This window comes from Lutra lutra, chromosome 1, assembly GCF_902655055.1.
Source record: "Lutra lutra chromosome 1, mLutLut1.2, whole genome shotgun sequence".
Lineage (NCBI taxonomy): Eukaryota > Metazoa > Chordata > Mammalia > Carnivora > Mustelidae > Lutra > Lutra lutra.
In genome coordinates this window covers 138,955,383-138,982,233 of record NC_062278.1, presented here as the reverse complement: position 1 = coordinate 138,982,233, position 26,851 = coordinate 138,955,383, and the positions used below count along the sequence as shown (strand labels likewise).

General features: G+C 44.1%; 1 protein-coding gene across 4 annotated transcripts in view; it reads right to left on the bottom strand.

Moving 5' to 3' along the window:
- The window catches only part of KAT2B (lysine acetyltransferase 2B), a 102,991-nt gene extending 77,970 nt beyond the window's left edge, over positions 1 to 25,021 (bottom strand). Inside the window, exon 1 of one of the 4 annotated variants that reach the window (XM_047737840.1) lies at positions 24,599 to 25,021. In XM_047737840.1, coding sequence (XP_047593796.1) covers positions 24,599 to 24,901 — 303 coding nt within the window. In that variant the 5' untranslated portion in view covers positions 24,902 to 25,021. Of the gene's footprint in view, positions 1 to 16,710; positions 16,861 to 24,598 lie in introns of those variants that run through there. The other 3 variants (XM_047737822.1, XM_047737831.1, XM_047737857.1) reach the window with 3 other exon arrangements.
- Between the last annotated feature and the right edge of the window lie 1,830 nt (positions 25,022 to 26,851).

Sequence of the window (26,851 nt, the reverse complement as noted above, 5' to 3'; positions counted from 1 at the left end):
ACTTAGGAAAACAGAAATTATCAAACCTCATTTAATAGGTAGTAAAGTTTTCTGACAACCCTAGAAGATAATGAAAAGGTCGTCAGAGATATAAAAAAGTCTCAAGATCAGATGGTTTTATAGGTAAGTTCCAGTTAACTTTCAAGAGCTAGCCAAAATAAATATAATGTTAATTTTCGGGACACCTGGGTGGCTCAGTCAGTTGGGTGTCTGCCTTTGGCGCAGGTCATGATCCCAGGGTTCTAGGATTGAGTCCCCTGTCAGACTCCTTGCTCAACGGAGAGCCTACTTCTCCCTCTACCCATCTCTCTCTCTTCTCTCTCTCTGACAAATAAATAAGATCTTTAAAAATAAATAGGTAAATAAGTAAAATTTTTAATTTTCCAGTAGCCACATTTTAAAAAGTAAAAAAAGAAAAGTAAATAATAAGATTATTTAACATAATACACCCAAATATTACCACTTTAACATGGAATCAGAATAAAAACATAATTAATAAAACAATTTACATATTTTTTATGCTAAGTCTTCAAAACCCAAGGCATATATGACCTCACATTTCAATTCAGACTAGTCCTGTTTCAGGTGCTCAATGGTCATCTCTGGCTAGTGGCTACCATACTGGACAGCCAGGGACCACACTATTCCTTTTATTGTAAATTGTTTCAGAACATTAGAAAAAGATGAAAAACTCACGTCATTCTATGAATCCAGTATAACCCTGACACAAAAACAGAGAGAGAGCAAAAAACACCAAAAAAGTCACTAGCCCAATCTCACACACACAAAAAACTGACATAAAATATCTGTAAATTAAATACAATAGTACACAATTAAAATCATGCATTTTAGCACATAACCAAGTAAAGTTTAATAAAGAATGCAAAGATAGGGGGCGCCTGGGTGGCTCAGTGGGTTAAGCCGCTGCCTTCGGCTCAGGTCATGATCTCAGGGTCCTGGGATCGAGTCCCGCATCGGGCTCTCTGCTCAGCAGGGAGCCTGCTTCCCTCTCTCTCTCTCTCTCTCTCTCTGCCTGCCTCTCCATCTACTTGTGATCTCTCTGTCAAATAAATAAATAAAATCTTAAAAAAAAAAAAAAGAATGCAAAGATAGTCCTTTCAAACAAATTAATCAATTAACAAATTAAGAAAAAATAATTACAACTGATTCCAAAAAAGCTTTAAATTCATAAAATTCATAAAATTCAATATCATAAAATTCATAAAATTCATAATTTTCATAAAATTCAATATCAATTTGATTTTAAAAATAGCAAATTTGTCATAGAAGAAAATAATCTTAACTTGAAAATAAACATTATACTAAACAGAGAGACACCTCATTCCTATTAAAGTTACCAAAACAAGGAAGCCCTCAATCAACCACTGTTCAGTACTGCCCTGGAAGAGGGTGCAGTACGTGGGTGGCTCAGTGGGTTGGGCATCTGCCTTTGGCTCAGGTCATGGTCTCGGGGTCCTGGGATCCAGCCCCTCGATGGGCTCTCTGCTCAGCAGGGAACCTGCTTCCCTCGCTCTCTCTGCCTGCCTCTCTGCCTACTTGTGATCTCTCTATGTCAAATAAATAAAGTCTTTTAAAAATATATATTGTCCTGGAAGTACACAAAACTATAAAAATTGGCATACAATCTTTAGAGATTATCATAACTTATAAAGAAATAAATAAATCAGCTGGATAATAGGATCAACATATAAAACTCAGGAACTTTTCTCTTTCTCAGCAATAAACTCCTAGAAACTGTAATGGGAAAAAAAACCCTAATAGCAAAAGCCATCAAATACTTAGGGACCAATCTTCAAGGAGATGAGTAAGATCTATATACAGAAAACTACAACTTTCTACTAAAGATTGGATGAACTTCTTTACTGCAACAAGGAAATATGCAGTATTCATGATAGGAAGCACCATATTGTAAACCTAACAGTTCTCCTTAAATTAATCTGTAAGTTCCATAATCATTACTTATAACATATGTAACAAAGTATTAATATTCAGAATATATCAAGATCATCTATAAAACAATAAGAAAAAGGCACAGTCTAATTGAAAAAATTCGCAAATCCAGGATTCCAAGAAAAATAAATGCTAAAGGCAAATAAACCAACAAAATCGTCCAAGTAACTAGTATTGGAGCAATGAAAAATTAAAAGCCCTGTGGCATATTTCCTCAGACTAATTAAACTGGCAAAAATAAATAAATAAAAGGTCGACACTGGTATCTAAAGTTGACCAAGATGTGAGGAAACACACAGCCTCATATACCCTGTGTGGGAAGAGACACTGCCACGTTCATGCCCTTTGACTGAAGGGCACTACTTGGAAGCTCTCCTACAGACATACTGACATGCACTCAATGATATTCGTATACCATTTATTAGAGCAAAAGAAATATATATGTCAGGTAAAATCTGATCAACGAGGAAAGAATTTACTAAGTTATGTAAGATTGGGGGACACCTGGATGGCTCAGCCGGTTAAGCAGCTGCCTTCGGCTCAGGTCAAGATCCTAAGGTCCAGGATTGAGTCCCCGCCTCAGGAAGCCTGCTGCTCCCCCTGCTTGTGCTCTCTCTCTCTGATTTAAAAAAAAAAAAAAAAAAAAAAAAAAGCTATGTAGATGGGTACCACAGACTATTATGCCGCCTTTACTCATACAGCTAACTGTGCAGACTTGGAACCTCTCTAGGTCCTAGTAAAAGGCTGAAAAACCAAACTATAGAATAATTCAAAGCAATATCTCTTTTTTTAAAAAAGTTAGTGAATAAGCAATCTAAACATGTATTATTTGGATACACAAAGAAACCAGATAGATTCATACTTATGGGGGGCAAAACTGGGGAAGGAAAAGGAATATTCACATTGTACTTTATATTCTTCTCTAAAGTGCATATTCATGGGCTGCTTGCTAATTTTCTTTAACATTAATTCATCTGAGGGGAAATCATAATTCCAGAAAAATTCCAACGACAATAAAAGAGGCTTGGTATAAATCAGTTGTGGGGGAGGAAGGGCAGAAACCACACATCCTTATCACAAACCACATTTAAGAATTCAAGGATCCAAAACTTTTCTCCCCGTGGGGTTGCTCATAAAAGCCTTTCCTGAGGTTCAAGCCAAAAAGTAACAAGCCTGCAATTCTTAAAGAAGACAATATAGATTTTTAAAGATATAAATCTTAACTTCACTATTGCAACAGACTTAGAGTAATCAGCCCAGAAAGAAAACTTTATTCCCCTTCTTGTCTTAACATGACAGGGAAGAATGGCCGTGTTCATGGAGGGCTGAAAATGGGTCACAGATCTCATGGCAGAGAGATTTTGGAAGAATAAAGTCTTGTATTGCCCTTACTAATAAAAAATGTTACATCCCAAATATTAACCACACTTATTTAAGCTACTTGTGACAGAAGTGCTTAATGAATTCAACAATAAACACTCACAAATGTAACTGAATAAAGGACTTTTTCTTTCAGAACTGGCTCACTTTGCTTCCCCCACTGAGTCCTGGGATCCCAGCAGCTTTCACAAAGTAGACTTTCATGTCTTTTGTTCAGAACAAACGAGACTTTTTCCAAATAAATAGAAAATTCCCTGAAAACTAACAGGAAAATAAAAGGACAGAGACAGCAAAGGAGAGAGGAAGAAAACACAGGAAAAACACTGAGAAGTCTAAACGTTTTGTCAGCCCCATAGCCCTGCAACTGTGCCGGCCAGGATGTGGAAGGCAGCCACAAGTGGGGGTTCAGTCTTCAAAAGGTAGCAGGTCCAAGTTGGGAATGCCTCGTGAGCGTAAAGTAAATACTGGATTTCAAAGACATAGTGTTAAAAGCAAAAGAAGAATGTTAAAATACCTCATTAAGAATTATTTTCTGTTGATTACATGTTACAGTGATCTTGTGGAGTAGTAAGTTAAAGAATATACTACAATTAATCAAATTTAATGGTTGATTTTTCTCTCTCCTTTTTCAATGTGTTGGAGTGGGTTGAACAATGTCCCCCTAAGTGCACGTCCCCTTGGAGCCCCACATGGGATCTTATTTGAAAATAGATGATTTCTGCAGGTATGATTACTTAAGGATGTTGAGATGAAATTATCCTGGACTTAGGGCCCTGAAACCAGTAAGTGGTGCTTTCATTAAAAAAAAAAAAAAAAAAGGAGAGGGAGATCATAGATACACAGGCCATGTGAAGCCAGAGGCAAAGACTCATTCCTTGGAGTGATACATCTACACACCAAGGAATGCCAAGGACTGCCAGGAGGCACAAAAGGATTCTTCCCAGAGCCTCTGGAGGGTATGTGGCCTGCTGACACCTTGATTTTAGACCACCGGCATCCAAAACTGTGAACGAGGGAAGTTTCTGTTGCTTTAACCCACCTTGTTGGTGATAATTTGTTATAGCAGTGCTAGTAAACTAATACACGTGGCTAGTAGAAAATGTTCAGTTATATATGTGGTTCGTAGTATATTTCCATTGGACATCACTGCACTAGAGTTTAAAAGGAATCTACCCCCCTCCAAAACCCAAGTCTTTGCTGTAGACCCTTACAGCTTATGCCTAGAATAGTCCCAACATTTTCTAAGTGGTTCTAAGTGGTTCAAGTTATACCCCTCCGAGATACCTGGAAATTCCTTGAGCTTGGCTCAGTTGTTTCAGGATTTTTTGGAGGTGGCTGGGTGGGGCAGGATATACAAAGCACTTCCTACACATGTACATGCACCATGGGAAACATGGAAACCTCAGCGCACAAAAATTTTAATACGTGTGGGACTTCTTGCCCAGTTTACTAAAGAGGACATAGTAAGTCCTTTAGGAAACATTCAATGCCATTATCCTTGACTGCCAGCAAAGCACTTTCTGCCATGTGTTCCAAGCTACCGCCCCATGCCCTTTGCCTTGGCCTTTATATCTCCTTTCCAGATGTGCAGGCCCAGCCACTGTTCTTCCAGATAAGAGTTTTCCTTCAAAACACCTTTCCCCTGTCTCTCCTTAATTAGGCAAGACAGCTGCTAGCTACGGGAACTCCCATGGGGATTGGCCTTGCGGCTTTAACTAAGTACCAGCTGAAGGACAACCTTTTAGGGATCGTGCCGCCAAGCCAATTACCGCAGCAGCTAGCAACGCGGGCACAAGGAGGGGAATGCTGCCCAGATGACTTCATCTCCCCCAAGAGCAAGTCTCTGCAGACGTGGCAGAACCAAGAAGGAAAGGCCACTGGATTGCTTCAACAGGCCCAGGATATAAATGGTTTTGCCCCAGTAGAATCCAGGGTTACATGGCAAAAGAATGCAACGGCCTCCGCCGCAGTCTGCAGAAGCCGGGACGGAGGAGGAGAAGGAAGCTCAACTGGATAAACAAGCGATCATGACTCAGACAGACAGACAAGCGAGTAGGGTGCTTACAGTTCACTCGGTGGCAATGAGATGGGTGTGAAGATATTTGGGTGACATCCAGAGGAACAAGAGAAAGACAGCCAAGCTGACTAGAAGGATTCAGTCATGCTTAAAATACTGGGAAGCCCTATTTGCTGGAAAACTGAAATCAGTGACAGGGATGTCCCACAGCCAAGAACACACTGAAGGGATTTATGGAGTAAAACTATAGAATCCAACATTTATTAAGTACCCACAATGAGAAATGCACTTGAACACTTGTTCTTATCTCATTCTGTATGAGGAAGGTATTAATTATTCCCATTATTCAGAAGAGAAAACTGAGACTCTAAGATCTGCCTGAACTTTTTCAGTCTACCCTGCAGAAGCACTGGGTATATTCAGGCAGGTATCTGTGGTCCTGTGGTTGTGTGTGGAGGTCCTCACTCTACTTTACTACCTCTCTGCTCTGGGTTAAACCAAAGTAGAATGTTTAAGTCAACACCAAAACCATTATGAGATACAACTTCATATCCTCAAGGATGACTGTAATCAAAAGAGCAGACAATAAAAAATGTTGACAAGGATGTGGAGAAATGGGAATCTTCAAACAATATTGGAAGGGATGTAAAATAGTAGCCCCATAGAAAAGAGTTTGGTGGTTTCTTAAACCAGACTGATGGAATAGAATAAAGAGTCCAAAAATAAACCCTCAAATAAAATTCAAATAATTTCTGAGGCACTTCGGAGGCTCAGTCATTAAGCAGCTGCCTTTGGCTCATGTGTGATCCCAGGGTTCTGGGATCGAGCCCCACCATCAGGCTCCATGTTCAGTGGGAAGCCTGCTTCTCCCACTCCCACTCCCCCTGCTTGTGTTCCCTCTCTGGCTATCTCTCCCTCTGTCAAATAAAATCTTAAAAAAAAAAAAATCAGATGATTTTTGCCAAAATCATTCAATGGGGAAAGAACAGTTTTTTTCAACAAATGACACTAGAAAAACTGGATATTCACCTGCAAAAGAATGAAGCTGTTCAACCCTTGCCTCACACTACATACAAAAATTACCTCCGAATGGATCAAAGACTTAAACGTAAAACCTAAACTATAGAACTCTTAAAAGAAAACAGAAGAAAAGCTTCATGACATTGAATTTGGCAATAATTTCTTGAGAGGACACCAAAAACACATGCAACAAAAGGAAAAAAAACTGGATTTAATCAAAATAAAAAACTTCTGTGCATCAAAGAACACAATTAATAGAGTGAAAATGCAAACCACAGAATTAAAAAAAAAAAACCACAACCAGGGAACCTGGGTGGCTCAGTGGGTTAAGCCTCTGCCTTCAGCTCAGGTCATGACCCCACGGTCCTGGGATGGAGCCCCTGCATCGGGCTCTGTGCTCGGCAAGGAGCCTGCTTCTACCCTCTCTCTGCCTGCCTCTCTACCTACTTGTGATCTCTCTCTCTCTCTCTTAATAAATAAATAAATAAAATCTTAAAACAAAACAACAACAACAAAAAAACCCTCCCAAATACCTGGTAAGAGGTTAATATCCAGATTATATAAAGAACTACTACAACTCAACAACAAAAGAATAAACAACCTAATAGAAAAAATGGGCAAAAGACTTGAACAGACATTTCTCTAAAAACATACAAATGGTCAATAAGTACATGAAAAGATACTCAAAATCACTAATCCCTAGGAAAATGCAAACCACAACCACCATGAGATATCCCCCCATACTCATCAGGATGGCTATTAACAAAAACACTGAAAAGAACAAGTGCTAGTGGGGATGTAGAGAAACAGGAACTTTCGTGCATTGTTGGTGGAAAGGAAAATTGGCCGGGCACTATGAAAAACAGTATGACAGTTCCTCAAAATATTAAAAATAGAATTACCATATGATCCAGCAATTCCACTTCTGGGTATATACCCCAAAGAATTGAAAGTAGGAACTTAAATATTTAACTTCACACTCAAGTTCACAAAACCATTATTTGTAATAACTAAAACGCAGAAGTAACCCAAGTGTCCACTGACAGAGAATGGATAAACAAACTGTAGTATATAACAGAAGGGAATACTATTCAGCCTTAAAAATGAAAAGTAATTCTGACACATGGTTCAATATGGATGAACCCTGAGGGCAGTGTGTTAGGTAAAATAAGCCAGTCACAAAAGAACAAACACTGTATGGCTCCACTTGTCTGAGATGCCTAGCATAGACAGATCACAGAAAATTCAGTAGACTATGATGGCTGCCAGGAGTTGAGGATAAGGAGGAATGAGAATTATTGTTTAATGGATATAAAGTTTCAGTATGGGAAGATGATATGAGTTCGTAGATGGTGGTCGTTAGTGAGAGCTGCACCGCAATATGAGTGTCTCTTCTTTCTTCTTTTTTAAAAGATTTTATTTATTTGAGAGTGAGAGAGAGCACAAGTGGGGAGGGGCAGAAGGACAGGGAGATTCCCCCTCTGAAGGCAGAGATCATGACCTGAGCTAGGACTCAGAGATCATGACCTGAGCCAAAGTCAGATGATTATCTGACTGAGCCACCCAGGTGGCACCCAGGTGCCCCAACAACATGAGTTTCTTAATGCTAATGAATGATTCATTTAAAAATGGTTAAGATGGTACATTTTATTGATGTGTATTTTACCACAACTTAAAAAAAGATGTTTTTGAAAGTTAACCATAAATTTACCATAATGCCCTCAAACCTATACCAAAGTATCTGCCTGAGAGAAATGAAAACTATACCCATACAAACCTTTGCACGCTCAGGTCCACTCAACATGATTCATATCAGCTAGCCAAAGGTGGAAAGCATTCAATGTCTATCAACTGGTGAATACATAAACAAAATACAGCATCTCCACACAGGAGAATATTATCTGGCATTAAAAAGGAATTAGATGCTGATATATATTCCATAGAAATGAGCTTCAAAACATTATGCTAAGTATAAGCCCATACTGTATAATTCCATTTATATCAGTTCCAGAAAAGGCAAATATATAGACACAGAAAGTAGATTGGTTTGTCTGAGGCTGGAGTGAAACAGGTTTGGCTGCAAATGGACACAAGGATCTTTTGGGGGAGATGGAAATCTAAAACTTAATTTTCCTAAAAGTCACTGAATTGTAAACTTAAAACCACAGACTTTTAGGGCATCCAATTATATCTCACTAAAGCTTTTTAAAAAGACAAGAACTGGGGCACATGGGCTGCACAGCTGGTTAAGTCTCTGATTCTGCCCTGGGTTGTGATCTCAAGGTCATGGGACTGAGCCATGGGTTGGGTTCCAAGTTCAGCATGGAGTGGGCTTGGATCTCCCTCTCCTTTTGCCCCTCCCCCTAAAATAAATAAATAAGTCTTTAAAAGTATAAAATTTTAAAAATTAAAAGGCCAGAACTGCTAATAACTAATTATCCTTTCAAATACAGGTCTTCTGCAAAATTTTGCCAAAAATGCATCCCAAAATTGAGGTATATTTTCTCCTCAACATTAAAGAAGCTCAATAAGCTTCTTTAATGTTGGGGGGGGGAAGACCAGCAAATGGGGGTCTCCATCCTTGTCCTCCCCTGATCTGATAAGGCAAAATAAGTTAGTGTCTAGGTAGCCACAGTTCCACTGTCAGAATTTGTCTTGGCAAAAGAGGAATGATGGGAATAAGTCATTAAGTAGGTTGCCCTGTTTTTAAAATGAATGGAGACTTTGAAACAATTAAAACTTGCTAATAATAAAAAAATAATAAAAAAATAAAAAAACAAACTTGCTAATAATGAAGCCGGATTCACTGGTGCTTCTTTTGGGCTTTCTCATTCAACATTCTTGACTTGCCGACATCCAACTTTTTGGCACATTCACAGCTTTAATTCAAGCCTAACTGGACTCTAAATGGATTTCTGTACAGTGAATCTAGTTGCGCTCCTTGAATTGTAGTATAAACTGCAGGGTGCAGTCTGCAGGGGAGGGAGGGGAGACAGACACGTTCTGCGGATTCAAGAAAGGGAGTGAAAGCCAGGATGCAGGAGGCTGGGGGAGAGGGCTAACATTTTCATTTGCCACTGTAGTGAGCTGTCTGAATTTTCCTCTAAACAGTGTGCATGTGTTACTCTGGGAAAAAAAAAAAAAAAAAAAAAAAAAAAAATATATATATATATATATATATATATATATATATATCTTTTAATCCTATTTTAAAACAACACCTGAAGTTCTGAAAGCAGTTGTGATCCCAATAAATTTGGAAGCCGACTGCTTTGGAAGCAATTTGGATAATGCTCTTGAGTTCTGGAGCTGGGCTTCTCAAACTTTAATCTGCTCCTGAATCACCCAGGAAATCTTTTTTTTTTTTTTTTTTTTTTTTTTTTTTTTTTTTTTAAAGATTTTATTTATTTATTTGACAGAGAGAAATCACAAGTAAGCAGAGAGGCAGGCAGAGAGAGAGGAGGAAGCAGGCTCCCTGCTGAGCAGAAAGCCAGATGTGGGGCTCGAACCCAGGACCTGGGATCATGACCTGAGCCGAAGGCAGCGGCTTAACCCACTGAGCCACCCAGGCGCCCCAACCCAGGAAATCTTAAAATGCAGATTCAGATTCAGTAAGTCTGAGGTGCAGCCCAAGATCCTGCTTTTCTAAAAAGTTCCCAGGTGAGGACCACACTTGGAGTAGCAAAGACCTGAAAGAAGAAAGTGGTCTGATGGAAGCCCGGACACCTTCCTCTTTTCCCAAGATGAGCTTCAGTTTTCCATATTCGGTTTAAATGTAAATGGCTAGCTAATCCTTGCTGGGACAGAAATTCTTTCTCCACCGTGACAATCCTTCCAGTTCACACAGTTGTACCTGGAAATCCAGCAGACACCATAAAGCTAGGACTTGAAACTGGGATTTTAAAAAACTGGGTATTTTTTTTTTTTAAGATTTTTATTTTTAAGTAATCTCTATACCCAACGTGGGGCTCGAACTCACCACCACAAGATCAAGAGTTGCATGCTCCACCGAGCCAGACAGGTGGCCCCCAAATCTGGGTACTCTTGGCGTAAGTGAAAAGGAGAAGGTGGGAGTGGGTGTAGGAGACTTTCCTCAAGAGATATTTGCCCGGAATTGAAAGTAAAAACAGAAGTGGAAGGGGAGAAAAGATAACCAGCGTGCTAATTTAAGGCAGAAACGTCTCTGAAGACCTTAATGAACAGTGCCATTTTGGTCTGGGAAGTCACGAGAACACAAAGCAAATACTGCAAAGTGGTCAAGGATACAAAAGGAGAATGAAAAATATGCCATGAGGAAATTACCCAGGTATTAACACTTTATTTAAACGCTCCTCTTCCAAGCTCTCTGAGATGACTCCAACATCAAATCAACAGAAAACCTTCCTGACCTCACTGTCTGGAAGGAATCCTAGGCCTGGGCTGGCGCTCAATCACAAACTGCCCTCTTTATGCTAAATAATCAGGTCTGAATGAATGAAAGGCCCAACCTTTAGACATTATCTAAAGAGCTGCTAAATGACTCCAGCATTACCAAATGACCTAGGGATGGGCCAGACCCTGCACCACATCAGAGTCACGCCTCCACGACCAACCCAAGCACGCCTCTCCCCTGGAAGGGCCTCAAGAGGCCCTGAATGACACCAAGGCCAAGAAACTGGTGCCCCAGAACCCTAAATCCAGGCACTCCCTGAGTCTCTTCTTGCCAGCTTTTGCAGATAGCTCAGTCCTCACTGAGGACTTTGACAAGTGGAAAGACTTGTCAAACTGCTTGGCTGACATGGAGCAGGCCAGACAACCAGCTGATGGACAGAATTTTTCACTCTACAGCCTGTTGTTCTGGCACCGCGTCAGCGGGATGAGCAAAACAAACAGCGCCACATATGCTGCTTCCCTGGACAGCTCACACTCTCATGTATACCCAGCATCATTCAGGCTGAGGCTTGGCAAGCCCACACAACCAGCCCAAACTGCAAACCAAAACTTCCAGGCTGCGTCCCCAGCTTCCCACACCCGCCATCTCTGCCCAGGAAGTCAACGTCAGACTAACCCTCAACCCCAACACCCCTTTTCAATTAGCCTATCCCCTTCAGTGCCGTCCACCTTTCTCCCAGTCCCTGAGGCTCAGTACATCTGCATTCACTGCCCTCACCCAAGGCCATCTGACTCTTCTTTCCAAGTCTCTCCCGGATCGACATCTTCTCCATTCTCACTGGCAGGGCCCTGGGTCAGGCCTTCGACAGCTGGTCAGAAAAAACAGCTTTCTTCTCACTTTGAATACATCCCCGCTCTCGCTCCATCTAAAATGCACGGGACCCATCACTCTACTCTAAAATGCCATCTAACAACATCCAGCATTCCTGCCTAATACTTCCCAAGGCAATTTTAGCCAACACCATCTTATTCCCTCCCCCCCAATAACCCCACAGGACAAGTAATTCAATGCTTACAGAAGGGGTGTGGCTTGCCTGAGTTACCCCAGCTGGCAAAGAAGAAGAGAGCCAAAACCAAAACCTAGAACTTCTCCCTGGCACTCTCAAATATCTCAGGGCTCCTCCTTCTTAAAGTGCAAAGACTCGCTACTATTAAATGAATTCAGTCCAAAATTTTCTACCTGAAATTCAAGACTTTCTATCAGCTGGTTTCTTCTTTACCCAGAGAGAGGTTCCTTCCCGCCCCCACGCCCCACAATTCCTGTGTACTTGTTTTTCCTTTTTCTTCGATTTGGCTGGTCTCTTTATTAAGATCAGTAGTTACTATTTAGCTCTGCTTTTAATTGTAACGGCAGCTACCATTTTTCAGCTACCATTTTTCGAGCACTTAAACGATTCCAGATACCACACCAAATGAGCTAAGTGGATTATCTCATTTTATTATGAAAACAACACTTGACTACTAAAAGACACACCTAATTTAACACGTCCGGGAAAAAGGACTCTTGATGCTTCCCCACTTCTAGAACAGCTGTGCTGGAGGTCCTACCCAACTTTGTAAATGGAGCTACTATCCTTTCCATTGCTCAAACCAAAATCCTAGACCTTTGGCTCATTTCCGTCTTTTGCTTACACCACCCTCCACAACAAATCCAGTTCTGTCGCTTCTGCTATTTTCCCCCTCCTCTACCATCACCCTTGTGCAAGCCACCATCTGCCGTCTACCCTGCTGCCATCTACACTCTCGTAACTTCAACTGGCTCTCCTTCTCTTGCACACTTTACTCTCCTCAAAGCAGCCAAAGGGGATGCTTTAAGACCCAAATCTTTTCCAAATCCTCCAAATCCATCTGAAACAGCCCAGATGCCCAACAGCAGGTGCAGAGACGAACAAACCAGTACATCTGTACAGTGCAGTACCTCAGCAATAAAAGGAAATTAACCACTAAGGCATGTGGCATGGATGAATCTCAGACCACACTGAGTGGAAGAACAGTGCGTACTGTGTGGCATCATTTACATGAAATTCTAGAGTATCGAAACTCATATATCGTGACACAAAGTACATTAGTGGTTACTTCTAACTGAGAGGCATTTGAACAGCAAGGGGCAGAAGGAAACTATCTACGGTGATTAAAATGCTCTGGGTCTTGATATGTATTTGGTGAAAACGACCAGAACTGGAAATCAAATCATTTCACCATGTGAAAATTACACATACTCAGCCATCTGGCCCCATTTACCTCTCCCTTCATCTCCTGCACTCCTCCCCTTACCCCCATCTAGCCACAAGGGACACCTGGCCACCCTTGAGTATGCTAAGCCATTTCTACCCCCAAGTCTTTGCATTCCCCACCTGGCACCCTCTGCACGCGCGCGCGCGCGCGCACACACACACACACACACACACACACACCCAATGGCTGGCTTTTTGTTATCATTCAGGCCCCAAACCAAGTCCCATCCGCAGAGAGACCTTTCTGGGCATGTATTGGAAGAACTCCCCAGGCACTCTCATTTACTTCTCTGTTTTCATTCTCTGTGTGGCATGTGGCACTTACCACTTTCTGTTATTTTCTTGTTTACTGTCTGCTTCTGCTACCAGAAGCAAGCTATGCAAGAGTAAAAGCCCATCTGTCACTGTATCCCCAGCATCTAAATCAATGCCTGGCACATGATACATGATATAACAGTTTGTTGAATGAATGGGTGAAGTTGACAATATCACGCTCTCTGTTTTACAGCTACGAAATCTGAGGCTTATAAAGGGTAAATCATCACCCCGTGCTCACACAGCTAGGAAGCAGCACATCAGTATTCAAACCCAGGCAGTCTGTTCCCTGGGTCCACACTCCAAACCACTCTGATGTCTTGCTCCCTTCACTTCTGCTTCTCTGCTGTTTTACATCATTTGCTCCACTTGGGCTGAGCCTCTCTCCTACACTTCTACCTGCCCCAACTTATAAGGGGTTTTCTCTGTGTTGACTTCATGTTTGATCATTCGCTTGAATTTTTCTTTCCCTCTAGACCTGTCTCCCCAGGAAGATGAGGGGGTCCTTGTGGCTTTCACTTCCTTTTGTCACTTACCACCCACCAGGGCAGAGCCTGGGCACAGGCACCTAACCAATACTCATGGATGTGCTCCCGTGGAGGTGGGGTGAGTCAGGTAGTCCTGCGGGTATGTGCAAATCCTGGGTTATATGACTCACTTTGCTATTTCAAAGTAATGCTGACCTTGGCTTCCTTGGCATTCTGCCATCCAGTTTCAACACCAGCTTGTTAGAGCTAATGCAAATTAGAGCTGCCACCATCAGTCACTATGATACTACTCAGGTCTCATCCCTGTACTTCTGGAATCTCCGGCATACCACAGAAGCCTCGTGGAAGGCTGCACAGGCTGATAGCATGCAATGATGGGGGCTTTCTAGGAGGGTGGAGAACTAATGGAAGCATCCCCATGTGTCCTGCCCCGAGGTCACAGAAGAGATTACTCAAAGCCTCCTCCTAAGGTCAGGTGGCATATCATTCCAAATGGATCATTACAGACATTATTCACACTTTTTTGCAAAATACATGCATTCATCTCCTGATTAAAAAAATAATAAGCCCTCTGTCTGGGCATCTGGGTACAAAGACAAGAACATATTAAAGAAAGCCCATGGTAACCTTTAGTTTAAGTGGGCAGCAAACCAACAAAAAATATAAATAGCAGTTAGAAAACATGTCTTTGTAGATGATTCTTTTTCTAATTCACTAACATCACATAGGCTTTTAGAATATATGGTACGGCTTTTTTCTTACTTCATAGGTTTTTGGGTTTTGGTTTTTTTAAGATTTGTTTATTTAGGGGCACCTGGCTGGCTCAATCATTAAGCATCTGCCTTTGGCTCGGGTCATGTTCCCAGGGTCCTGGGATCGAGCCCACCATAGGGCTCTCTGCTCAGCAGGAAGCCAGCTTCTCCCTCATCCACTCCCCCTGCCTGTGTTCCCTTTCTCGCTGTCTCTCCCTCTGTCAAATAAATAAATAAAATCTTTTTAAAAATTTAATCTTTTTTTAAAAAAAGAAAAAGATTTTGCTTATTTACTTGAGAGAGTGAGGGGTGAGAGAGAGCGTGAGCACAAGCAGCAAAGGAGTAGGGGAAGAGGGAGAAACAGACTCCCCACTGAGCAGGGAGCCTAATGTGGGCTCAATCCTGATCGGGACAACAGACAGGATCATGACTGAGCTGAAGGCAGACATCTGACCAACTCAGCCACCCAGGCACCCCTCACTTCATACGTTTTAACTCTGCTGGTCTCACAACACAACTCCCATGTGAGAATTTACTTCCAATTTGCAGAAGAAGAAATGGTGGTCAGAGAAGTTCACATCATTCACTCAGAGAAGGATTAAAGTAGGTGTTATGACTCCCCTTGCTCCATCTTGTAGAAATCCAGGCCATCAAACAAGCGCTGAAGGTCACCAGGTCTGTTGAAAACTCAAAGGGAACTGCACTTAGCTCTGTAGGTAGAGTCAGAAGATGCTGTTCCAGCTCCAGACAGGGTGTGAGGGGGTTGCCCTGCTCCTGGGACCACGTGGCTTTGGGCACATTACTAAACCTCTCTGAACCTCAGTTACTTTGTTTCTACAACTCAATTTCCTCTCTTCCAATCTCACAAAGCCTGTGAATAGGAAATTCACTGTGAATATGAAATTACCCATTTATTCAACAAATATGTATTGAGCACCTACTATGTGCAAAGCACAGTCAGCGGACATGGGACAGGAAGTAAACCAAAGTCCCTGCTTCACAGAACTTCCACTGTCCCAAAGGAAACAATATGATATCATGTACATATATATATGATTTCCAAGTGTTGAAAAATGCAGTAAAGGAAAACAAATTAGGTAAACTTATAGAGTGATAGGGAGCTGCTTTTTCTGAGAGGGGGTAGTCAGGAAGGCTTCTCTAAAAAGTTGGTATTTGAGAGCAGACCAGAATGAGGCTTGACAATAAGTCACACCAATATGTGGAGAAGAAGCGTGTGCAGTGCAGGGGGTATCAGCATATATAACTGAGTGTCAGAGATGAGAGCAATTCAATATTATACATATCCAAGAGGCATCTGAGTGGCTCAGTCAGTTAAGCATCTGACTCTTGGTTTTGGCTCATGTCATGATCTCAGGGTCCACATTGAGCTCCCTGTTCAGCGGAGAGTCTGCTTGAGATTCTCTCTCTCCCTCTTCCTCCACCCCTCCCCCTTGTGTGTGCACTCACTCGCTCTAAAAAAATAAATCTTTAAAAATATAGAAAGAGCCTGCTTCCCTTCCTCTCTCTCTCTCTGCCTGCCTCTCTGCCTACTTGTGATCTCTGTCTGTCAAATAAATAAATAAAAATCTTAAAAAAAATAAATAAAAATAAAAATATAGAAAGATTCAATTCTATTTCAATTGTGATGAAAGGTGAATTGTCATAAGGAATTTAGACAAGAGCTACCTAAGCAGAAATTTAAAGCAGCCCATGGTAATAAATGTAGAATAAATGGCAAGAGGTATAATGTAACATGCCCACGTACATGTGCACACAAATATAAAAAAGACAAAAGCCCTGTTGTGTTAAATACATCAACTACAGAACAGATTACTTCGTAAGTGGACAATCCTTATGATTCCGTTAAACAGTAAGTTTACATATTTCACAGGAGATTTCAAAGATGAGCTGTTATGCCAAAACTATGTTTTGAGTAAAAGAGTAAATCTGTGTTCCTTGCTGCCACTCCTGAAAAGAGATGGCCTCACACTTCCAGGTACTGGGGATGCGGGGGGAAGGAGGGTGAAGGAGAATGCTCTCTTTCCTGCATCTCCATCCCATAGGCCAACAACACAACACAACACAAAGATGTCAATGCCTACCAGAGCGTTAGGTGCTGGGTTGTAGCCAACCTTCTAGAAACTCTGCCACAGCTCCCAACACGTATGGTTCTGCATGGCTTGCAGGATACGACAGATAATTCTAGACATCTTCCAGAACCAAGGCTGTGGGACAGCAGGGCTTCACATGGATATTTACGAGTAAGGACTGACCAATACAGATTCCAGAGGCAAAGGAACTGTTCAGACTGGGCATTCCACCAACTGTGACATCACAGGCTCCCAGCACCTACCTCCCTAGCATTCTGCCCCTTCTCCGTCCCAGTGCTTATCCACAGCCATCCTTGGTTTCTTGTCCCCATTCCTGCCCTCATGGGTTCTTCCCTGTATTCCAAGAACTTGCACATACGCTAAATTCTGAAATATCGAATTCCCATCTTCTCCTTCAAAGATTTAATTAAAGTAATTTTAGGAAGTTATCCACATCCAACGACTTCATTCCTGAAAATGGTTGGCGATTTTTAAACTCGTTTTTACATTAAGAACATGTGATTTTACAAACTACTCTATGCAGCAACACGGATGCAGCTCACAGACACCATGTGAGTGACAAAAGCCAGATGCAAAAGAAGTCAGACCACATGATTCCATTTACGTCAAATTTCAGAAAAGCAAAAGTGATCTCTAATAATAAAGAATAAGGGTTACCAGAGGTGAGAGGAGACACAAGGGGGCCTGAGAGGTGCTGGAAATGCTCGACAGCTTTCTCTGAGTGGCAGCTGCATGGCCACGTGCCTATGTGAAAATTCACCAAGCTATATGCTTATGATATGAGCACATTACTGTCTGCATAATAAAATGAAGAAAAAAATGACTCCTCCAAATTGAGCTATAACAGTGTTGTGTGTATAGTCTCCCACGGAGCTGTTTTGGGACTTCTAGAAGTCCAAGACAGCCAATTCCCTACCTCTCTGGCACATCTCGCACCTTCCACAGCCTGAGTAGCCACCACTTTCATCTTCCTTCAATGAGGAATTCTAATGGGCCAGCACAGTGACCATTCTTGATTGTCAGCTTTAAAACAATCAAGGGCATGCATCTGTCTGCCCTAGGCCAGTAATAAAAAACGCTTATTTTGTCTGCTTTATGGCCTGCACAGTTTCAATGAACTAGAAAAGCCTTTGAACATACCTCGCAATAGGACTAACAATAAAAGTCAAATGACAACCATGGAACGCCTAAACCGAAATCCTCTTTGTAAACCACTGAGAAGACCATCCCCTTCACCCCATGTGCAAGTTTGGAATGGGGATGCAAGTCATGCACTGGAAAGAAAACCGACTACGTGGCCCAGCTCTTCCCTGAGCAACCACAGCCCTTGAGGAAGCTGCTTAACCTCTTTGGGTCTTGGTTCCCTGCTAGTAAAATGACCTTCTCTACCTTCCTCTTGCCCCAGGTAGAAGAATCAAATGACACAAGGCACCTAACACTGTGGCAAAACACTATCAACAAAACAGCTGATACCCGTGGAAAGTTTCCAAAAGCGAACTAAAACTGACGTAGGTGGGCTACCTGTATTCCCAGAACTCTCCCATACGCTAACCCACTCCATCATCACAGTAAGTTGATGAGGCGGGGCCCCGACTCCCACCTCACTTGCCGGACACTGAATCCCACGGCTGTTCCGTGGCTGCCCAAAGGCACCCAGCACAGAAGGAGAAGGAGGAGGATTCTCCCAGTATGCTCCGGTAGCTGGCCAGTCAGCCCTCCTCCTGTGCTGCCACAGGTGCTTTGAGTTTGAATCAGATTAGGAGTAGGAAACCATTAAGAGTAAGAAATGGTTGACAACCATTCCTAAATAACAACCTTCCTCTGCTGGAGTGAGGAGCGAACTAAATCAGAAAGCACTGAGCCTTGGAAATCCGAGTTTTATTGGCACTGCACAGAGTATCCAAATCTTTCATCCGAGAAGCAGATGTTCTGATCGTTCCAAGGTACCTCACATGAAACTGGGTATTTTACCCTCAATACTCCCTTATAATAGGTTAGACCTGTGGATTTACCTGACAGAAATAGAATTAAATCCTGCCTATGTGGATGGGTAATCAGGTTTAGATCTGCTCAGTGTTAAAAAAAAAAAAAAAAGACAAAATAATCCACCCCCCAAAAAATCAAAATCAAAAACAACACACCAGCACTGCATCACCAAATGCTATTTGCAAGCACATGCTTCTGAAAACAAAACACTCCTCAGCAGATTTTTGTTCTCTTTTGCCCTGTAAACTACTTTCTCAGTTACATAAAGCTGCAAATCACAATCTGAAGGCTTTGCAGGCTTGAATTTCCATCTTCCCTGAAAGTTTATGAGGAAACAATTAAATTTGGTCATCTTTCTCTCGGGCTGTTTGTATTGCTCCTGCCAAATATTTTTCCTATGTGTGCCTGGCTCCACGATACCATAGCCTCTTCCGGAAGTCACCACACGTGAAATAGCTGTATGCTATAGATTTTTGTGGCTGAAGACCACTCTTTTAAAAACATTGCATCTAAAAACCAAAACCTGGGCGCCTGGGTGGCTCAGTGGGTTAGGCCGCTGCCTTCGGCTCAGGTCATGATCTCAGGGTCCTGGGATTGAGGCCCGCATCGGGCTCTCTGCTCGGCAGGGAGCCTGCTTCCCTCTCTCTCTCTCTCTGCCTGCCTCTCCGTCTACTTGTGATCTCTCTCTGTCAAATAAATAAATAAAATCTTAAAAAAAAATAAAATAAAAAAATAAATCAAAACCAAAACCAAACAAAAAAACAATATTGTATCTACACCCCTCCCTGTTTTGTGCTTTGCTGTAATTATACTTACAAGTCTCCAAAAAGATATTTTTAATTTGGTTTATGCTTGCAAACTGTGAATTAATACAAAGTATCACCTTAAAGAGGTGCCCAGGGCAGAGGAAAGTTTTTAGGGAGACAGAAGAGTTGTAAGACTAAACTGTAGTGATGGACACATAACTATGTACCTTAACTCAAAAGCATCTGACTGCACACTTACAGCTGGTGACTTTTATGATCTATAAATTATACCACAGTAAAGCTGTTTAGAAATATGCCCCATGATTCACAAAGTGACATTTTTCAGGTTTCAAGTGTTATGCAAATTAACCTTAAAAGCATTACTTTTTCCTATGCTGCAAATGTATTCACAGTATTATGGGTCAATACAGTTTTCCTCTAAAACAGGGTTTCTCAACTCTAGCACTACAGTCACTTGGGGCCAGATAACTGTTGCGCAGTGTGGCCTGTGCAGAGTGGGATACTTAGTAACATCCTGGGCCTCTATTCACTAGTTGCCAGTAACACTCCCTCACCCACGTTGACAATGACCAAAAATGCCCCCAGACATCACCAAATAGCCCCTGGGGAGTTGGGGGTAAAAATAGCTTCTGGGTAAGATCCACTGCTCAAGATTTTGACAGTTGAAAAAGAAATTTGCTCTCTGGAGGAGTGAGTGACAAATACAACGGTGTTGTGGGCTCTCCCCGGTTTTAAGGCTTGCTCTAGTGCCCCATTCACCAGCTCCTGGCTGGTAGGCAGGTAATTTTTCTCTGCCTCTGTCCTCTGCATATTCTACAATCAGTGTTACTTTTAGATTATAAACCATTATTTTTTTTAAGTGAAGCCTAATTTTATAGCCCGTGTCACACTCCAAGTATGGCAATCAGCCCAGAATCAAGGCAACAAGGTTCTCCATCAATGCTCTGTGGCCACTGACTGACAGACAATGCAGCAATTCCACTTACCCAGCATCAATCCAACACTTTTAGGTTCCAGGAACTTTGGAGGACCCTTTCTCTTTTAACTTCAAGGTTGAAGTTATAGTCTCCATTTTACAGAGGAAGTCATCAAGGGTCAGGGAAAAACTGAATGACAGCCTCACACAGTGGCAGAGCTGAGATCTGAGATTCTCTAAATCCTACGTTCTTTCCTGACTTCTACATTAGCAGTGTATTCCCCACTCTGGGCTGCTGTAGGGGCTTACCATGGGCCAGACACAGAGCTGGATGTCTCATACATATTAGCCCAGTTTAAATCCTCCCTGTTATGCAATGAGACAGTAGTGTTATTCCTACTTTCCACACAAGGAAATGGAGGCTGAGGCAAAGTTACTGTCCAAGGTCACACTGCTGGACATCCTGAAATCTAAACACAGAAGCACATGCTCTTGGCTACTATACCCTAGTACTTCCTTTCAGGTATAAATGGCCCTTTTCATTAGGAAGAGTCAGTGGGGTTTTTTAGTAGATAAATTGTACTTAAATTCAAGGAGACTGAGATTTGGCCTACTCATACATTTACTTTGGTTTTTTCTGTAACACTAAAAACCCAGTCCAGTGGACCCCTGTGAGATACCTAGAAATGTACAATGTTAAAGAATTCCCTCTGCCCAATTGTCAAGAAGCAGTCAGGCTAAAATTTCACTACGACTCTCCTTAAGAACTAATCATTTCCTCTTCTCTAGTTCATTGACCCAGTCAAGAACCACAACACTTAGAATCCATTCAGAGACAAACACATGCCAAATGATCACACACTTAAAAATTGTGATAAAAGCACTAGGAAGGAAAAATAAGCACAAGGGGGTTCCAAACAATTTACAATGGGAGGGCTGGCCAGTCAGGTAAAGGAAATGCAAGGAATGTTACATGTGCAGGAAGAGTTGGGAGTTAATTTGAAAGTGAGTCAAGAAGAGCTTTCAATCCCAGTAAACAGTATGTGCAAAGGCCCTGAGGTAGAAGGGAACCAAGCTCACGAAGACTGAAAAGGAGCCAGACATAGTGGTCAGGCAATACAGGGCACTGCGGACCACAGCAAAGGGAAATGAAGGGTCCCAAGCAGAGGTGTAACATAGTCAGATCTACATTTTTAATGATTATTCTGACTGGGTCACACAGAACCAAAGGGACTCTCTGAAGCAACCTTTGCCAGAACATAGTTCAAAGAACTCTACCCTGGATCCTGCAAAACAAGTTTGTTTGTTTCTTTCTTTTTTTTTTTTTTTCCTCTCCAGGGTGTGGCATACCACCAGAGCTGTGAACTAGCTCCCTCCTCCTTCTGTTTCATTTGTGAAGTTTAAAGGCCAGATCTTTTATCAGGTCTGGGACCTGTTTCTCTTTTAATAGCCCCCAGCAAACTACTCATCTCTTTCCAGGTCCCTCCTCATTCTCTCACCTCTCAACTCCCCCCAATTTGCCAAGGGGCCCATCAGTGACAAAAGGCAGAAGAATCTGTCCTTTTGGGGCTTTCTTAGGTGAAGGATAGAGACAAGCTGAGAAAGAACCACAGATCTGCTCTCTCACACTCCTCTCACACCCAACCAAGCAGTTTAATAAAGAAAAAGAGAGGGGGGAGGCAAATCAGAGAGAATGTCACTCCCCAGGTTAAAATTCCTGGATTCCACAATGCCTTCTTGGCCACACACATTGCCCCCCAACCTGGTGGCCTCTGCCAAGGCGGTGTTAGCTCCTTCTGGCCCAGCTCCAAGCTTTCACAAGTGCTTTCAGTTTCTCCACTTCAAGAAGCTTCGCGTCACCCTACCCTGTGCTGCCAAGAGTCCTTAGCACCCACTGACACTTCCTCCAGGAAGCCATTCCTACCCCACCCATGCTCCAGCCCAAGAACTGCTCTCCTCTGAGTTCTAACACCACCTTGAGAAAGCAGGTTTTTTTCCACATCATTGTAAATGGTTCACTACCCACCTCCCCAGGCCCCAAACCCACACATGCCCACATGCACGCACACATACACATATATTCAGTAGCTCCAGAAAGACACATTCTGGGGGTCATAGTCCCAGCATCCAGCACAATGCCTGGCACCTAGTTGAGACTCCTCTAAGTATTTAGTGAATGAATGAGCAAATGAAAACAGACACTTCCAGAGTCTCCCAGGACCAGAAAAAGAGGCCTTTGATGAGAAGTTTTCCCTTCCTAAAAGTTTGGTTGTTAATGTGATCAGGACCCCTCAAGTCATAAATGTTAGAAAAGGGCCTAATATTTCACTCTTGGAAATCTGAAAGGACTAAAAATACCAATGCAGAGCACATAACACAGGCTCATGGTTTGGGGAACCAAAACTTCAGGGAAGTTTTCAGGTATTAAGGCAACAGCAGGCAGCTGGGAAAGAAAGTGTTCATCATGGGAACCCAATAAAAAGCCAGGACAGAAAAGCTGAACTGACAGTTCCTATGTGAGTCCATTCCAGCTGCGGAATGTCAGGTCCACCAAGGAACTGAGCTTATTTTCATTTCTGGGCACAGTTCTCCCTTCTGCCTACTGCACTCCAGGTCTTGCCATTAGTCTTAATGTCCTTTATAACCACCTCTTGGCCCGTCACCCTTCTTAGAAGTATACTCTCCTCTATCTTTTTCGCAGTCCTCCATAAATACCAACCATGTATTGCTCTCAGAGGAGGGCAGTTTGCTTTCTTGACCGAATTCGAAAGGGATTATAATATATTGCCGGGGTCTGCATTAGGGACTTGCTCCTTGAAGTGTGGTCACTGAACCAGCCTCACATCAGCTGAGAGTTCATTAGAAATGCAGAATCTCGCCAGCCCCCCACACAGGCCTATAGATTCAGAATTAGAATTTTAACAGTTCCTCAAGTGATTCCTATGCACCTTAAAGTTTGAAAAGCACTAGAGCTAGATCCTACATTTGTCCAATATTAAATATTAATATAGCGTTAAGTACACAGTAGGCATTCAACATATAGGTGAGGATGTGAATGGTGTGGGAAAAAGGGTAAGCACAGACTTCTCCAGAGGTTGAGAGGCTCCAGTAAATACTAAAAACAGGTTCACTGGGAAGAGAGGTTCCAGCAGAATTAATAATCTTTACATTAAAATTCAGAAGTGGCCCCTGGAGCTTGGTTGTGGGAATCTGGAATCTGGGAACTTGACCCTGTTTGCAGCAGGCCGGAGATATACATGGGAGGTGTGTGAGTGAGTGTCTCTTCCCCGCCTCAGCCACAGGCCGCAGGAGCTGACAAGGCCAAGTCCCCGCCCCCCTCAGCTGTCACCCTGTCAAAACAAAGCCGCTGCTGACAGCGCAGGGCCAGCTTGCCCCGCGGCCTCGGGCAATCCTCTCACCCTGGGAGCACGGCGCCCACATCTGGATCTGCAGCTGGGGAGCTACGGGGGGCCGAGAGCTGGGACGCAAAGGGGATGGCAAGAAACGCGTGTCCTCAAACTGAGCAGTAGGGCCCGCCGCGCTGGGCTGTCACCTTGCCAAATCCTGTTTACACCTCGAGCAGCTGGGACAGCGTTTTAACTAAACAAGTAATAATACAATAATGACCTGGCTGTCACCGGGCGCAGCAGCGCCTCCGCCCTCAGCCCAGAGAGCCGGGAGCTCCTGGACCCTCCTCGCCTCGGGCTGTGCCCACGTTCCCTCCCCGCGCGTTCCGCCCCTTCGAGCTCCCAAAGCGCTGGGAGTCCTGAAGCCTATTTCATTCTCACTCTTTCCACTCAGTTCCTCCCAATGGGACACGCGGAGAGGACGGGGAAAGAGGGGGCGCTCAGATACCCCAAAAGAGGTTTCCTTGGCCCTGGGGCGCTCTCCACTTAGCGCTGCTCCACTCTCTGAAAGGTGGCTCTGGCGAGCTCCTACAGAGCAACAAAGCCCCAGGGCAGCCTAGGAGCGCAGACGCAGAGGGGCAAGAATGAAAGGCTCCCGATCTCCGCGATCCCCTCCGTCCAACCCGACAGGACTCTGGTCCGAGAAGCAGCTAATTGGGCGCGGGCGACAGCAGCACTTCCGCGGTGCAGCGGCCCCAGGCGGGAGGAGGGAGGCGGGGACGGGGGCTGGAGGGGGAGGGGGCGGGGGTCCCGCAGGCAGGGCCCTAGACCCCCTGGGCGGCCGGGGAGCGGCGAGCGAGTACCTTGCAGGCGGAGTACACTCCGAGTTTCTCCAGTTTCTTGGCCCGCGGAGCCGAGCGCAGTTGCGCCTTCTTCACCGCGATCCGGGCCGAGCCGCCGCCTCCTGGTCCTTCGGCCGTGCCCGCCGCCGCCACTGCCGTCGCCGGTCCGCAGGCGCCCGAGCCCCCGGCGGCGGCGGCGCACGGGGAGCCCTGCGGCGGCGCGGGCGGCGGCACGGGGGGCTGCGGGGGCAGCGCCCCGAGCCCGGCCCCTGCCCCGGCCCCTGCCCCGCCGCCGCCCGGCCCGGCCCCGCCAGCCTCGGACATGCCGCCCCGAAGCACGGCAGGAGGCGCCGAGTGTCAGGCGCCGCCGCCGCCGCCGCCAGGGTCTCCCTCTCGGGTTCTGGTCGCCGGGAGAGCGAGACCCTCCCCCCACGCCCTCCCGCCCCCTTCGCCCACCCCCCTCCCCGCCCCCGCCCTCCCCCGCGCGCGCCGCTCGCCGGGCTCGCTCCGGCCGCGGCCCGCGCGCTGATGGTGGCGGCGGCGGCAGCTGCTCCCCCAGGAGGGAGGGGACTAGCGGCTCCGCTGCCGCCGCCACTGCACACGCCCTCCCCCGGTTCTCCTCCCCGGGGCTCTACTCCGCGCCCCGGTCGCGGACATATTCCTGGCGGCTGCAGACTAGGGGTGCCGGGGGGTGCCGACCTCTCGGTGTGTGTCGGGCCCGGGCGGCCCCCCTCGGCCTCCTTCCCGCTGCCCGCCGGGTTTGTGCCCCCCACCCCCGCGCCTCGGCACCTAACGTTCGCCCGCCAGGGGGCGAGGCCAAGCTCTGGGTGAGGATGAGGGAGGGGGTGAGGGTGGGGGTAGGGGGCTGGAGCCCAGGCACCTGCTGGCCGCCTCCATCTCTGCAGCCCGCCCCCCCCCCCCCGCCCGCAGCCGACCCCCGCTCTCCCGAAAGAGGCAGAGCCTCCCAGTTATTTGTTCTTCCACTCTATTCCACCCTCTCCGAACAGAGACAACTTCCTCCACCCTAGCGGGAGCCAGAGGAAAAAAAATATTTTTGAAAAGAACCCGTTCAAGCTAATCCTTTTCTTTGTTGCTAATTCACCAAAATAAAGGCGTAATGTTTTCTATTTCTCTTTTTAAATACTTTTCTGTGCAATTTTTTTTTTAATTAAGAACGCTTTCTTCCTTCAACAATTTCTGGATCCCATCTGCTAGAGGAAAAAAAGAGGGACTGTTAATATTTTCTGTAATTTTTGTTTAAAAGCACTGGTTGTTAAAAAGAATGGTTGTCTAAATGAGCTATCAAAATGGAAACTATTCGCAGTGGGAAAAGTTTGAATACAAAAAGTTTGTTAATAGGGCTCATCTCTGCATGGTGGGATTATAACCTTGCTTTTTTCGTTTATATAATGTTCCATAGTTTTCAAAATTGATATCGCTAGTATTTGTATTACCCATGAAAAATTTAAGCAGCATCCAAAAGAATGAGTGTTGATTTGGGCTTCACACTTAAAAACAAAAAAAAACTCGACTCAGCGTTTTCAATTATTGTTGAAAACTGTCGTTTTCATTGTTGACGACAATGAGGGGGGTGGTGTTTAGTAAGGTGGAGTGCACATTCCAGTTTTTTGTTTTTTTTTTTTTGAAAGTTGTGCACTCCTGGTCGGCCTTTCTAAAACAGTTTTTAAAAGCCCAGCGCTGTTTCTCAGGACCCTTCACAAGTGCTGTGCTTTCGTAATATGAGTCATAATTTTTGTGTGATATGGGTCATAATGTGCGTATTATCAAATTCTTTGCATGCCATGTAGCTCTTAGCCAGAGATGCCTTAAGGAATGTGCTTTTCCCTGGAAACATGCCCTTTGCAGTCCCATTTTTCCAGTTAATTTTCTCTCTCTTTTTTTTTCCCCCAGATTCTCTGTGTTCTTTTGAATGCAGAGTGATGTGTTAAAATGAAAAATAAAAAGTTTGTGTATCTAAACAGCAACATTAGACAGCTACAAAACGAAATAGCCTCCCCCAAGTTGAGTCCAGCCTGAAGTCCTTACTCTGGTCAGGTTCCATCAGGACAGTCTCCTGAGAGATCGGTATGCTTCATTTAGGACTCCTCTCTCTACTGAGGTTTTACAGATTATTAGCCATTCTCACCACACCAGGATGGGAATCTTAAAGGCTGTGATCCCCTGATCAAAGTCTAACATCATGATGGTAGCAGCTATTGATAGGGGTTTGGGTTCCACATGTAGGTGTTTGTCAAACTGGTGGGATGGTCCACT